The sequence below is a fragment of the Seriola aureovittata genome, chromosome 8, assembly GCF_021018895.1.
Source record: "Seriola aureovittata isolate HTS-2021-v1 ecotype China chromosome 8, ASM2101889v1, whole genome shotgun sequence".
NCBI classification, from domain to species: domain Eukaryota; kingdom Metazoa; phylum Chordata; class Actinopteri; order Carangiformes; family Carangidae; genus Seriola; species Seriola aureovittata.
The window spans coordinates 3,505,380-3,521,060 of NC_079371.1; the positions used below are offsets into that span (position 1 = coordinate 3,505,380).

Sequence of the window (15,681 nt, forward strand, 5' to 3'; positions counted from 1 at the left end):
ACTTACAAGCACAGGCAGAATCACTTAGACATACAGTATGTACAGTACTGTACAGAAAGTCTTCAGACCCCTTCGCTGTTTTCACATTTCATGTTGCAGCCTTATGCTAAAATTCAGAACATTTTTTTCCATCATCAATCTACACTAAAAACTCCTTAATGACAAAGTGAAAACAGAATTTTAGAAATATTTGCAAATATATTAAAAGGGAGAAACCGAAATATCACATTGACGCAAGTATTCAGACACTTTGCTATGATACTTGAAGTTTAGCTCAGGCTCCTCCCTTTTCTCTGGATCATCTTTGAGATGTTTTACACCTTGACTGAAGTCCACCTGCGGTAAATTCAGCTGATTGGACGTGATGTGGAAAGACACACACCTGTCTGTGTAAGGTCTCACAGCTGACGATGCAGATCAGAGCAGAAACCATGAGGAGGAAGGAACTGCTTGCAGAGCTCAGAGACAGGATTGTGTCGAGGCTCAGATTTGGGGAAGGATACAAAATAATTTCTGCTGCAGTGAAGGTTCCCAAGAGCACAGTGGTCTCCGTAATACTTAAATGGGAGGAGTTTGGACAGACCAGGACTCTTCCTAGAGCTGGTCGCCCAGCTAAACTAAGCAGTCGAGGGAGAAGAGCCTCTTGAAGAGAGGTGACCAAGAACCTGATGGTCACTCTGGCTGAACTGCAGAGATCCCGTGTGGAGATGAGAAACCTTCAGTGTAGCAGACATTGTTTTGTTAACAATAAGAAATTATGGAATAGCGTCAGACTTATCAGTTGAATTATATGTATTTATGTCAAACATTAACACATGCTTCTGCACATATAATAATCGTCGGTTCAGTCTGTAGGTGTGCACACGTGTCCATACGGGCGGATGAATATTCTTCTCCAATCTTTGCTTGAGTATGTGTAGGTGCCTGTGTGAACTTTGTGTGTGTGTGCACCAGCCAGCAGCCCTTCTTTATTCTGATGCCCTGCTCTCGCTTCGGAGCAGAAAAATTGCTCTCGCCGTCTCGCTGGCTGACGTTGCTGGCAGGAGTCCTGGGGACCAACGGGGGGAAACAATCCCAACAAAGTGGCATGAATTAATGTGACTAATTAATACCACGTTAATTATTTGTAAATTGCATGTTTGGGTACACATTACTTGAGAGGCATATGCTCCTTGTCGTGTTCGCCCAAACAAGTGCCAGCTAATCTGTATCTCTGGAGTGCCCTGTGACTGAAGACGGGCCAATCAGCACGGTGCAGGAAAAGGAGAACACAAGAAGAAGAAGAGAGGGAAAAGAGGGAAGAGAGAGGGAGAGAGAAGAGGGGTGAGGTGTAGAGGAAAGAAAAATAAGATTCCCAACAAATATTTTTCATCTCATCTGGGCTCCATGTGCGTTTTTTTTTTTTTTTTCCCCTCTGCAGTTAATTGTGTGAAGTTTTGTTTGGCTTGTGCTCTGTTGGCAAGTGTGAAATCTGACTGCCCATTAACAGATAAATAATAGTGTTTTCAGCATGGGCCTACAACATGGGGCTGCTGAGGCTCCTTTTTTTAGCACTGAAGTGAATGATCGTTCTCACTGTGGAGCTTTCCCTGTCCACACTTCATACGCCTTCCATGTCTTTTTTTTAAAACACATTTTCATTTATTTTGTGTTAATGTGGTGCTTTTGTGTGGAGTTGGCAGTGTCCTCTCACACCCCCTGAGTGCTTCCAATAGTTTCTCCTGCTCCAGACTGTATTTTGGTGTTTTTTTTAATGAAAATCTGCTGAAAATTAGTTGATCAATCAATTAGTTCATCAACAGAATATATATCAGTGTAAATTAATGATTTAAGAAAAAATCCAAACACTCAATGGTTCGAGCTTCTCAAATGCTTTTCTGTTTTATTTAATGTTAAACTGAATCTCTTTGGGTTTTGCAGTTTGCTGGACAAAGGAACCGATCAGAAGATATAACATTGGCCACAACTGCGATTATTTTCATTACTGACTAATAATTGTTTTGATTATTTGATTATTCATTCAATCAATTAAGTAATGCCTATCCATAAATCTGAAAGCTCAAGGTGACGTCTTAACATGACGAAAAAAAAGTTGGAAACTGATTATTTTGCATTTTTGCTTGATTGTTGAACTAAAAAGATAAATCAGAAGCCAGTCAATCAAATTATTCCATATTAGCTTTAGTCATTAGACTAATATATTCATTATTTCAGCTGTAGACTCTGGTAACGTACTGAGTAATAGGTATTTGTTTGTTTGAGATGGGTATTTTTCTTACATTTTACAGACTAAACAATTAGTAGATTAAAAAAACAAAACAATCAAGAGTTAAATTACATATGTATCATTATCATGTATAATTTTATTGGGTTTTCATAACAAAAGTGTTTCATAAGCATTTTTTAAATAATGTTTTCTTTTTCAATTTGGAAACAAATTCTGTATTCTACATTTTATTTCCTTAATGTCTAATGCCTGGAGAATACAGCCTCCCCCCTGTCTGGATAGGGTACTTGAGTAGTCTAGACCTGATCAGTCTATCAATAGACTTTAGCTTTGTTAAGGGCTTTACTTGGTTTATATTATGCATATTCTCTATAGACTCGGAGAAACTGTAGCTTAATTCATACTTAATAAAACAAAACCTGTCAGACCTTCAGCACCCATATCTTCTTAAAATGTTTGAGTAATTGAAATTAATTGGTCATTTTTTGAGATGAAGTAAAACTGACTCATATATAGTGAACGTATATCTCCCCTGGTTTGATCAGTGCAACAGCCAGTGTCCTTAAACGTGCCCTTGAGCAAGACGTGGAGGCCTGCTGACTTGAAGCTAGTGAACTAAAGTGTTTGCTTACAATATAAATATGGAGAAGGGGAGCCCAGAAAATATTTGAACCTCAGCCTAGAAACTATCTGAAGAGAAACACAAGACTACTGTGCTTGAAATGATCCAAGACTTGCTAGCATGGCTACCATTACATGCTTATCTATCACTCTGTCACCCCGGGCTACGCACACTGGGTTTTATTAGGACAGTTTTGGTTGAGAAGACGCAACCAAAACTCCTGCATGGCTTGGTGAGGTGGGCAAGAAGCAGATCTGCGTATCACCTGATCACACCCCCCCCTCCTCTCCCTGACTCCCTCTATCTCTCTCTCTCTCCTGCTGTCTCACCCTCTCTAGCTGTCTCTCGCCCCTATTACCCCTCAGTGAGTCCTCTCTCCCTCATTGACAAGCTTATTTTTTCATCTTCCCTCCTAGTTTCTTCTTTCTTTCTCTCTCTCTCTTTCATCCCTCGCTCATTTTTTTTCTGTCCCAGTCCCTCTACCCCACACCTCCTCCCCCTCTACCCTCCCCCTCGTCTCCTCAGAGCTTCTCCGCATTAGCAGTCAGCTCCACTCCTAGACGTACTTTGTTTTTCAACCGTGGTGGAGACCGAGCGAGGGAGGGAGCAAGATACAGAGAGAGAGGAGAGAGAGAGAGAGAGTGCAGTGCAAGTAATAGAGGGAGAGAGAAAGATGGAGAGAGAGAGAGAGAGGGAGAGAGAGCATCATTTACACAGTCATCCACAGCAAGCGGACCCTGCAGCTCACCCTCCCTCCTCCTCTTCCCTCAGCCACTGCTCACGATGCCAAACATTTTATGTGTTATTTAGTCATGCCTGACTTTATCGAATTTGAAAAACATGCCAGTCACGGGTAGAACCCTCCCCTCTCTCCTCCCCCCCTCCGCATCCCCCCACCCCGACCACCAACATCATCCTCATCTCCCTCTCTTTCTCTCTTTTCTCTCGAATGAGGCTCCACCATCTAGGTCTGACCTCAAGAGCCTCTCGAGCCACTGTCTTTGGGGACATTTCACTTCTAAATGAAGTTTTATTCCCAGGCTTCAAACCCCCCCACCCCCCACCCGAAACACACACACACACACACACACACATCTCCTTCTGACCACCCACCCACCCTGGGGGAAGGGGAGAAAGAGCATAATTCTAGCCAACAGAGTGTTGACTCTAAGATGGATTATTTCTGCTTGAAATCAGAGGCCATGTGCTGCTGGATAATGTGGCTGTCCCGATTTTTTTTTTTTTTTTTTTTTTTTCCAGCAGTGTTCTAATGATGGAGATTTGACGGGCAGGAAAATGCAGAGGAACAGAGAGACTTGTTCCACTAGGCGAGGGACGAGAGGCTAAAGGAAATCCCAACATGCTCGCCTTCATAATCCCAACGTCAGGATTTGTGGTTGTTTTGTTTCAGCTGTTATTTAACAGTCCGGCGTAGCTCAGTGGGTTGACCAGGTCACTAACGCTTGGCGGGATTAGAGGTTTGAGTCCCAGTTGAACCAATGATGCTAAAAAGAAACAAAAGAGAGGAAAAAAGTATTTTACTCATGGTGTGTTAAGAGGTGCTAACAATGATTCCCTTTTTTTTTTACCTGATGAACCCCACAGCCATATCAGATGAGCTGAAGTACCCTTTCAACAACATGGTTTTAAACTGGATGTTATTTAACACTTTTAATTATTATACTACTACTACTACAACTTAGAGTGGCAGAGGCTTTAAGCTTTGTTACACTTATCTAGTTATCCTTTATATGATAGCCTCATGCTATGATAACCCTCCGCTTGGTGGGACTGTGCGGCAGCTTATAACTGGTAGTTTACTGGCTATTATTATAATAAATTTACTAAAGATCGGCCTCACTAAATCCTCCACATCTTCCTGAACACAACTATGTGGATGTATTTTTTATTTTTTTTTATTTTTTTAACCAAATCCTAGTCATTTGTTCAAATTAGCCAAGCTACTCCACAATCTTTCTATGTACCCCCTGGTAACTGCAAAAGTGCTCCCATGTGTACAAGTACCTCTGGCTGGGAATCACTGATTTAGGCAGCACTCAGACTGACATTCAGCCCTGAATAAAACAACGCAGACCCATCATTTATTTGAATGAGGCTATTCTGATGATGCAGCGGGATGCAAATGCAGGAAAAAAAAAAAAACAGAACAAAAAAAAAAAAACAGGTTCATACAACAAATAAGTTGCATTTAGTTTAAATTTACCAGAATGAAACACGACAACATCCAGCAAGACACTGCACTTCACGCTGCACACTCCTGGTAGAGTGCTTTGTGACGTGATTGTCGTATCTCTATGATTTACCTCGCGTTCAGTGCGATGAAAAATAAAGCAGTGGCCTCCATGATAACTTTCCAGATTTCTTCAGTCCTGTTTCTATTGTGCAGTTTTTTGGCTTCTGATATTCCTGCAAACTCGTGGACCTCCTGGATTTCATTTTATTGTCCCATTGGTACCTGAAGCAGGAAGTCCCCGCCCACCCGTTTATTTAAAGCAGGGCTGTGTTTTTAAATGCCCATTTACAATACTGTAAATCACTGTAGCTCACAGCTGTCTCTACATAAAAGAGACATTGGTGTACTGTAAACATTATCAGTGTTTTGCCAAGGTCTTGTCCTCCCATTAGAGATGAGACACAAGATGGCATGATAAGTAAGCAATGATATTCAAAAGAAAACTCAGATAGGATCCAAATATTTAGAAAAGGGAACATTAAAAGTTTTCAGCCGGCAGTAAAAATCTCCGTTTAAGACCAGACAGTTGCTGGTTCAGATCCCCTGCGCATTTGAGTGAATGAGTAGCACTTTCCCCTCTAGTAACCTCTGGCCCTGCCCTTGAGCAAGTCAAGTCGCTCAAGTGGAACTGCCCAGTGGTGTTTGGATGAAGCCTGTGGATGCACTGCAGATCAGAGGCGTGTGTGTGTGTGTGTGTGTGATGCAGGGTGGTGCTGAAAATGAGTGTGTGTTCAGCAGTAATCTACAATCCTGTAGCTAGAGAAATAAAGGCTTGGAAGAAAAAGAAACAAGCTCTTTAAGGAAAGATGTCCTGCTAAAATGTGGTCTTGGAGCTGGTATGGGTCGTTCAGCAGATTGGGTCTGCACAGCTGCTCAACAAGTAACACAAACTGCAATATTCAGCTCTGCGGTTACCAGAAAAGGCAAATGAGAGCAGTTTGACGCAGCTGTTCTCTGTTGGTGCTGCGAAGAATCCCTGATCTACATATTAAGTTGTGCATTGAAGACGATCTTGCTTTATATTCTGAGTAAATCCTTTGCATTAACATCTCATTTTTCACTTTCAACTCAGTGTGTTTTCCAAGCACTGAACAAGTCCTGCAATGAAGTATCGACTATAGTCACACTTTTCTTTAGAGCTGAGACAATTAGTTGATTATAGATTAGTCGATCAACAAGAGTTTTGATAATTGTTTAATACTTTTAGATCATATGTTTAGCAGAAATTTCACAACGTTTGATTGTTTTACCTTCTCAAATGTGAATGTGTTCTGGTTTTCTTAATCCTCTGTGAAAGTAAATTAAATTTCCTTGGAGTCTGGAGACGTCACATTGCACTCTGGGAAATTATGATGGGCATTTTTCAATATTTCATAGGTGAAACAATTGATCGAATTGAAGAAAATAATTTAAAGAATTTTGTAATTGCAATAATAATAATTTGTTGCAGTCTTGCTTTTCTTACAACAAGTGACATGAATAATTTTTTAGAAATTCTCATAGTTTACTCTGTAGTCAATAGAACCGTGCCTCAGTCAAAGCATCTGGAGTTGATTTTTGTCTGTGTGATACAACTGTGATGATAGAAGAACTGAACTTCCTGCACTTCAGTCTGGTGGAGACCTGTAGCAGGATTTCAGGTTCTTAGTGGGGAGGCAGAGTGGGATTTTCCCTGATGTTGCAGAGGTAAAGAAGCTCTAAGACAAAAGAACCTGTAAGCTGTAGAGGTGAAGTTTAGGCACGATGGTGTTGTTGAAGATTGTTTTTTTCAAAAAACCCTTGATGAGGAATCTCCTGTGGGAAATTTTATTTTTATTTTAGCCAAACTACCAAACAGTAGGTTATTAACTAAGTATACTGTTAAAAGCTGAGGAGGAAACGCAGTTCTGGACTTTTGGTGCTGTAAAATACATGCACATATTCAGGAATCTGTATCTTGCATGCCATCAGAGTGAATCCATAATGTAATGGGAAATGTTAGCCTCTCTATGTGTATCAACCATTCTTCTCCTTGAAGCCAGCTAACACAGAGGAGATGGAAACCAGACAAAGCCTGAGGGCTATAAAACACTGAAGACAATTTCTCCCTCCCTGACTCCTCCTCCGGTTTTCATCATGCAGCCTGTTCATTGTCTCTTTAGGCTTCTCCAGAAAGTTTGCACTGCAGAAGTTGTCCATCTTAATAATTCAGTTTAATACTAAACTCAGTCATGGAATCATATTATTCTGAAAAATATGTGAAAATACTCTCTTTCTCCCTGTACAGTCTCACTCATTTGAGGAATATTCAAAAGTGAGTGTTATATGAGGTGTCGTATCGTGGAAGAAGTGGATTGAGAGGCTGAAATTCATGGTACTGTCAGTTGTTTCAAGCAAATCTTTAATCTTCAGACATGTTGGAAAGAGCTGAATATACCCCTCTGCACTGGAAGATTTATTTGACACTTGTTTCAAGGAAAAATCAGACTCAATCTGAGAATAAAGGATTTGGGTATTTTCTTGGAGGGTGAGCATCTTTCCTGAAGGCACTCGGTGAATCAATAGGTTTCAGGACAGTCCAATACTTTCTCCAAATCTGTAATGTGCCTGTTACATTCAGTATCTTGATTCATAAATAGACCACAATCAGCAGGACGGCAGCTGGTTGATAGCATATATTTAGCAGTGAGTTCATTCAGATTTCTTATGATTACTTCAGCGCTGCTGAAAACACTGTGTATGATTTGTGTGGGATTATTGCCTTTAATGTGACTGGATAAGGGAAGCGAATGAATGAATGAATGTATGCTCTGAATTTGGACATTTTACATGTATGTTTTACGGACTTAACCTGAGATTTATTCATTGGCAGTGTAATGAGTACAGAGGTTAAACGGGACAGCAAATAGAAGGCAGACTTGATCTTTCCTATGTTCCTAGGATGATTTTATATGATACGAAAGCGTCTGATCAGTTTCTAACTCCTCCAAAGAGCGTTTGACAGCTAATAAAGTGTTTATCTTGACTAATGAATCTGAAGCAGATGTCCTTGTCAGGCAGTTTCTTTGGTAATGTGCTTTTCTTAGCACAGAGACTATCACTTCTTCCCGTTTTGGATCATGTTCTCTTTCATATCTCCTTTTTATGAACTTGGATTTAACATAACTCCGCTATCTGTGTCATTAATCGTAATGAATAAAATAATGCCATTTAATAAATATAGTAACATTGATTTTGTAGACCTGATTTTAATGCTCTTCGTAGTGGTAGCACTATGTGTACTCATAGTTGGCCTGGGTATTAAAACGCACCGTTCAAAATGTTTCCATAGCGAGTATCAAAAACTGTTGCCTTCTCACATTCTTACTCTTTTGTAATTTTTCTTTGTTTAAATGGTTTTGGATTTAAATCACAGGTTTTCCCATTTAATTAAAGGAAAGTTCTTGTACCTGGTCCTGTGTTTAGATAGTATTTAACATCTGAGACATTTGACTTAATTTATTGAATTAAAAAAAAAGTTCTTGTAGAAATTCATGTTTATTTTACTTAAAATTAATGGAAATGTTCATTATTTGGGTAAATATGTTATTCTCTTTCTTGCCGAGGATTAGAGGAGAATATAAATACCACTCGAATGTCTGTGAGTTCAGTCTAGTGTCAGAGTGAAGAGGCAACTAGCTTCGGTTAGCAAAAAGGCTCAAAGCAGCAGGAAACAGCCCCTCCGTCCAGATTTAAAAAATGCACCTACCAGCACCTCAAGAATCTCCATGCACAACACATTGCATCTCCTTTGTTTATTTCTATACACAATCAAATGTAAACGCAATAGCCTAATTTAAATAGTCACCTAATTTGTGGGTTAAGCGTTTTAAGTTTAAGTCTAACTTTGGACAGAACCAGGCTAGCGGTTTCAGTGTTTCCACTATTTATGATACGCTAAGCTAATTGCCTCCTGACTCCATCTCCGTACTTACTGCACAGACATGAGAGCGGCATCAATCTGCTCCTCCAACTCCTGGCAAGAAAACAAATAAGCACATTTCCCAAAATGTCAAACTATTTCTTCAAAGGCTGGAAAAATCATTTTATTTTTGGTGCGGGAGCTCACGTGTCATATTAGCACTAAATTTTCAAACAGTATACAGACCTAAGACCTGTGGTTATATACAGTACAGCCATTCTAGTCTCTTATTGGTATTTTAGTAGTGGCAGTATTTTTACGCTGTCACCCTTTTCTCTCCCTATCTGTTGTCCATTAAACCCAGTATCTCCTCTCCACATCATTTCACGTTTTGTCTCCTGCTATATTTAGCAGCTCTGCCCTCTCTTTTGTCTCCCCGCAGCGATCGGCCGGACGTTGATCCCACGTTATTTCAGCACGGTGTTCGAGGGGGGGGTCACCGAGCTCCACTACATCCTCAAACACTCCAAGGAGTCCTTCCACAACTCCTGCATCACCCTGGACTGTGATCAGTGCACCATGGTCACCCAGCACGGGAAGCCAATGTTTACAAAGGTAACACCTGACCCCAGAGCTTCTCACACCATGAATAATTGATCACAAGCTATGATAATGGACTAGCTGAGGTGTTTAACTGGTTAAAGATCAAATCCATTTAAAACCTTTGATTCTTTTTTTTTTTTCCCCCCCCTCTTTCATTTTGTCCCTACGTTTTCAAGTCATACCTGGTGGCTTCACTGTCAGCTGTGGGAAGGTCTTTATCTATTTGCCAAATGAATTGTAAAATGATGTATTATCTGCTTAGCTTGTATGCATATTAAATGTCTGTCCCCGATTTTCTGAAGGAGAGGATCATTCTCTTTTGCAATATAATGTAGTTAACTTTAAAAAATAACTTAACACTAAATCCACTTTTTTGAGTTTGCAAGTTAAATGCGCTGTCACTTTCATAGTGTTCATTACAACTCAAGGTTTTTGTTTTCCAGAGAAAACTGAGTGATTCTGTCTAGACTCTAAAAAATAATTTTGTGTTTCTGTGTGTGAGTCTAGGTGTGTATGTACCTATGAGGGGGGGTTCAAGCTGGAACATTAAATGTCACGTTGATTTATAAGGCAGCAAAAATATAAATATACTAACTTCACATAAGGACTTCATGTATAATATCTTATAAGGTTGCATTACACAAAACAAACGAACTACAATCATATTGACTGTTACATTGAATTCTAACCAGGATATATCTTGGCCAAGAAATGCCATTGTCTAGACTGAATGTGCACTGTTTAGATTGTAGGATCCTTGCAGGGAAATGTCACTCATACTCATATTTACCCTCTTCAGTTCTCAGTGTTTTGGCCTACTCCTAGACCCCAGAATCCACAGGCATTTCTCCCGTTAAAGATGTCGACTGATTCTTAAGCCCTCAAAGGCAGTGCTAGGAGGACATGAATAAGATCTTTGAAGAGTATGGTTTAGTCTGCAGTATAAGTGAAGCACAGACAGAAGCGAGGAAAGCAGAGGAAACACAAATTGCGCAGGTGAGATAATCCAAACCTGACACCGTGGTCTTCTGAACGCACTAAAGCTGAGCTCATCTGCTTTTGTCTTCGGGGAGAGAATCCCCCTGTGAGCTGGAGTGAATATCTGCTTCACCACAGTCTGATCCAGATGGCTAGCTGACTCTTAGTGTTCTTCTGCTGACTCTCTAAATGAATCTGAGGCCAGATACCTTGTCAGCGCCGAGCAGCCGAGCTAAAGGGATTCCATGTTCCCTGTACCATGAACCCCGAGCTACAGCACCAGACCAGATTGTTCTGACATTAAACAGCTATACACCCTCTTGTTTTCAGGACTTGACAGTATGCACTCACTCTTGGGTGCATGTGTGTGTAAGTGTGTGTGTGTAGTGTGCACAGTCTGAAATTAACTTTTTGTCTGACCTGCCAAAGGCAGTAAGACTAAAAGGGGAATTAAAAAAACATAACTGCAAAAAAAGAAAGAAAAATCTCCATTTTAGCAAGTAAGTTTGTTTGTTATTGAGATCTAAAATCTTGTTTTCTGAAAAGAAATGAACAAAATGTGCAATGGGGTTGTGATCTTACTAGTTTTCAATATAAATGAATGTAATTCAAGTATTTCTTGATAACAAGTGTAATTTCTATGGACAGGGCAGTGGTATGTTTTTTCCTGTCTTGCTTTTGGAAATTGAATCTCAATATGAGAAAATTCCTCATAAAAAGGAAAACAGCAACAGCAGAAAAAAATAATTTTACCCATCTCTCAGATTTTTTCCTCTTGATTCAAAATTGAGACTGAATCCGAGACTAAATGATTTGCATGTGTTAGTAGTAAGTGGTTCAGAGTGAAGCCCAGTGAGGTGTTTTTAGACAAATATCAATTCAAACCTCTAAGTGTCTAACATCTAATTCCTTTCTTTACCTAAACACAAAACCTACAGACACAGTTTTGATAAATATCCCTTAAATTTGGTTCTGAGTGGGACATTTTACAAGTTGAAAAATAATTTCTTTACCTACCAGCTGACACATTCACTGATACCAATACTGTGTATCTTCTTTAAGCTAATATCAACACATATACTGTATCTGTTGGGTTCTGCTTTACACTAACATACAGTGTACTTGCACAATGCTGCTAACTAAAAAAAACAACCCTGTTACCAAACAGATGTATTTCCAAGTGAAAGAGAATATGTGGATATGTTTTAAATCCAATCCTTCAGATACAGTGCAACATGGAGCCGTAGAGGACTGCTGCCCCCCCCCCCCCGCCCACACCTTAAAATTAAGATAGTACACCTGAAACAAATCCTTTGCAAATGTAATATGCAGTTTTGTTCGAACGACATCCAAACACAAACCTCTGACCCATAACATAACACTATACGAGCAGTCAAGTGCACTTTTATATGAGGAGCAGGGTTAGCTCGTCACTCCAAATTCACATCGCATTAGATAAATTATGTACACGCCCCTGACTTCAAGATGAGTCATCAAAAAACAAGTTTTACAGGAAGAGAAAAGAGAGGGATTTTGATAGAAACACACTTGAACATGTTTTTGGACATATGTTTGTAAGAGTTTTTGATTAACTCAGATATATAGGATTAGATTTTAGAAAAATACTTTATCTTTAATATTAATGACTGGAAACCCCATATGGCTAAAACGTGATTTTGGCTTGATATTTGCCTGAATGAACGTGGTCCAAGTTTCTCTATATGTTCACATTTTTTATATAAACATACTTCGTACCTGCTTTACATTTTGAAATGATTTCTCAGGATCATTTACATATAAAAAACTTTTTTCTGGTAGCGCCGTGCAGGACCTTTATCTAGCATTCAGAAAAGTCAAATCTTGCCATCATTTCAGACGTGGCAGGTGTCTGTGGGTGTTTACATTTTAGTGTATATTTACATGCGTGACTGCCTACATGTGAGTTTGCATGGAGGGGGGATCCTGAGGTCATGTCACCGCTTCTGTACATTTTGTATTCATGTAGTGGTTGGTGGTTGGGTGGGGGTTGGGCGTGTGTATGTGTGTAAATAGGTGGACGGGGGTGGGGAGGGGCTCTTTGTGTTATCATATTAGTAAATGAGTATGAAACATCCACAATAACGTACACACAGGAAGCGTCTTGTGATGTTGCTGTTGTTTGGTTTTTGTAAACAAGGCTCCCTAAAAAGAAGAAGAGAAAAAAAACCCATAATATATTACGAGTGTCTGATATTAACCGAACAGAAGCAGAAACAGAATGGCCCCGGCCCGGTCAACAAAAAGCTAAATTTGATGCTCGCAGCGCTGCTCTCTTTTCATCTTCACCTAAATTGGATGAGAAGAATTAATTCATTAGAAAAAAAAAAAAAAAAAAAAAAAAAAAGAATTCCAATAACTGAGCGTGTTCTCCCTGAGCTCCCAGCAGCAGCGAGCCTGCAGCTCTGGAGGCCCGAATCTCAATCAGCTCTGCCTCGCCTCGCTTTCCTCAACCACCACCACCCTCCACCCCCTCCACCCCCCCCTCCTTCCTCCTCCTCTCTCTCTCATTCCCCTGCCTGACTCGCTCATTCTCCCCTCGCTCTCTACTCCACCGCTCTCTCATCCTCCCCTCTTCTTCTTCTCTACCCCCCCCTCCCCACACACACACACACACACCCTCAACACACACACATGCACACACACTCGCATCCTTCATCCCTAGAGAAATCATCCCCAGCTCCCAACTCGCTCTCTTGCTCTCCCACACTCTCTCTCTCTCTCTCTCTCTGCCTGTATCTGTCTCTTTCTTTGCTTGTCTCGCTCGCTCTCTCTCTCTCTCTCTCTCTCGCTTTCTTTTCCAAAATTTCTAATTCAAAATTGCCTTATTGGCATTAGCACATTTAAAGAATAATTCTAGTTTATTACAACTAGTTTTAGTCATCATTGCTGTCAGAAATAACCACACTGTAGTTATTTGCTGAGATCTGGGACACTAAGAAGAAATCATTACAGGGCGAGAAACACTGGCAGTCAGATGATCTTAGTTCAGTTTATTTTGACTCTATGAGAAGAAGGACTTTAAATCACAAGCCACAACATACAGGTCAAGGGTAAAACAGTAAAATCCAAAGTTAATGCCTTTCTGATCCTTGATGTTAACATAGCAGGAGTCTAGGTGACAGTGCGACATGATACTACAAGCAGTCAAACATCCCAATGAAAAATCCCCAAAATAAACTATACGCAGTAATTTTAACGAGGGTGGTAAACTGACACTTCCATGTTTCCTGCACTGTAAGCCTTACAGTAATTTGACCTTCTTTTTAGACGCATCCAAACTAATTTAGAGGAGAAATCGAAGGGGAACGGTAAAACTATTACCCGAACTGTGATCATTTCAGTTCACAGCTTGGTTTAACAATAACCTGCTGTTCTTGCCATAGTTGTGCACTCGCACAATTTTTCCTATGCATTGAGGGATTATCATTGACATTTCAGGTGTGCTTAGTTTCAGTGTTACTTCCAAATGGTTTTTAAAAAAAAAAACAGGAACCAGTTCAGAGATCTTTCAAAATGTATCAGCATTTCTTCTTCTGAGCTGTATTTATAGTGACAAATAATAAAATCACTTGTTTTGATTTATATGCATCTGGAAGACCCATGTTCCAGAGGGTGTTTAGTGTAAAAGATTGTCAAACTGGTTTAACGATACGCCGCTCTCAGGTGGAATATAATGAGACTAAGAAAGCCCATGAATGAGAGTGTCGTGACTCCATCCACTTGGTGGCAGTAATGCACCTCTAGGCTTTAAGCTCACTCCCTCCATCTACTGCCTCAGCTCGGCAGTACATTGCGCTCGGCTCGTCAAACACTAAAATCTCCGTCACGCCATTTAACAAACATAATATTATGTTAATTACCTTGTCATATTACTTATTACTAATTCAATCCAAGTTGGTGCCGTCGTGCCGTGATGTTGGCTAATTTTTAATTTGCCAGAACTTGTCATAATGACAAATGTCCTTTAAACTCATTCGCATTAAAATCAATGCGGTTTAAGCCGCAGTTTAAACACCAGACTGGACCGCCAAAACCGGAGGTCATTTCAACTGTAAGCGTTACACCGATTCAATACAACGGTATTTATCCATGTAAAAGCTGTTGTGCACAGCTGTCTGCCACACAGATCAACAGATACACAAACAGTAGATGGGTAGGAATCAACTAGCAACCATAATTAACCATATTTAACAGGGTTTTTAATATGGTGTTAATATGTTTATTTTGTATTCCATCCATTTTGGTTTGTTTGAAAAGATAAATGTAAATTTATGGTTAATTTAAATGTGCTCTGAAACAGTATAAAAAATGGAAATGAAGTCTGTCGTCAAGGCAGCCCACGGTGCTGCAGCGCCCACTTTGGGAACCACAGGTAGTTAATCTGCCCAAACTGTTGCCTTGTTTACAACATGTCTGATCATCACTGCTTGTGTTTTTTGTCCTGTTGAACTTAATTATAATGATGTTGCCATGTTCCCAGATCCCAGCAACAAACTTGGTGATTACAGCGTTTTTATAACTGAGAGAAATCATGGCCAAAAATACAAAAATCAGACTCAAGTTGTAATAAGTATGGCATTGTCAAAGCAGGTTGTATAAGGTTTCCAAAACAAAGACTACAAATGACTAGTAGATTACTACATGGCAAACTACAATGACACAAATCAGAGAAATAATAAATATGAGGAGGCGATATGGTTTAAATATTGAATGAAATGATTAATAGAAAACCACTGAAGAAATACAAAAGGGGGCAGATTGTAAAGGAGCTCAACACAGTTTCACGTGCTGTGTTCATGCGCTCTCCCGCTCCCCGTGTCATCGCTCATTGCTGGAGTGCTACAGACTAACGAATGGGCGGGGTTTGCAGGGTGCTAAGAGTGGGCGGTGTTCTCCAGGTGCCGGTAGACAATGTGTGCGGGTTCGCAGGGCGGTGAGGTGTTGACAAGGTGACGCAGGGTGCCAATTTGACCAAAAGCCCCCAACCTCACAGCCGCCCCTGGCATCCCAGCACTTCTGTTCACTACCCAGCAGGCTTTGCTTTCTCCCGACTGGTGTGTATTAGCTCTGAGGGCACG

The 15,681-nt window shown here is 40.3% G+C and overlaps 1 protein-coding gene across 5 annotated transcripts in view; it reads left to right on the forward strand.

Moving 5' to 3' along the window:
• Positions 1–15,681, forward strand: part of ldb2a (LIM domain binding 2a) — a 90,864-nt gene that overhangs the window by 48,065 nt on the left and 27,118 nt on the right. For all 5 annotated transcript variants that reach the window (XM_056382993.1, XM_056382994.1, XM_056382990.1 and 2 more), the window contains exon 3: positions 9,426–9,598. In XM_056382993.1, coding sequence (XP_056238968.1) covers positions 9,426–9,598 — 173 coding nt within the window. The remainder of the gene's footprint in view (positions 1–9,425; positions 9,599–15,681) is intronic.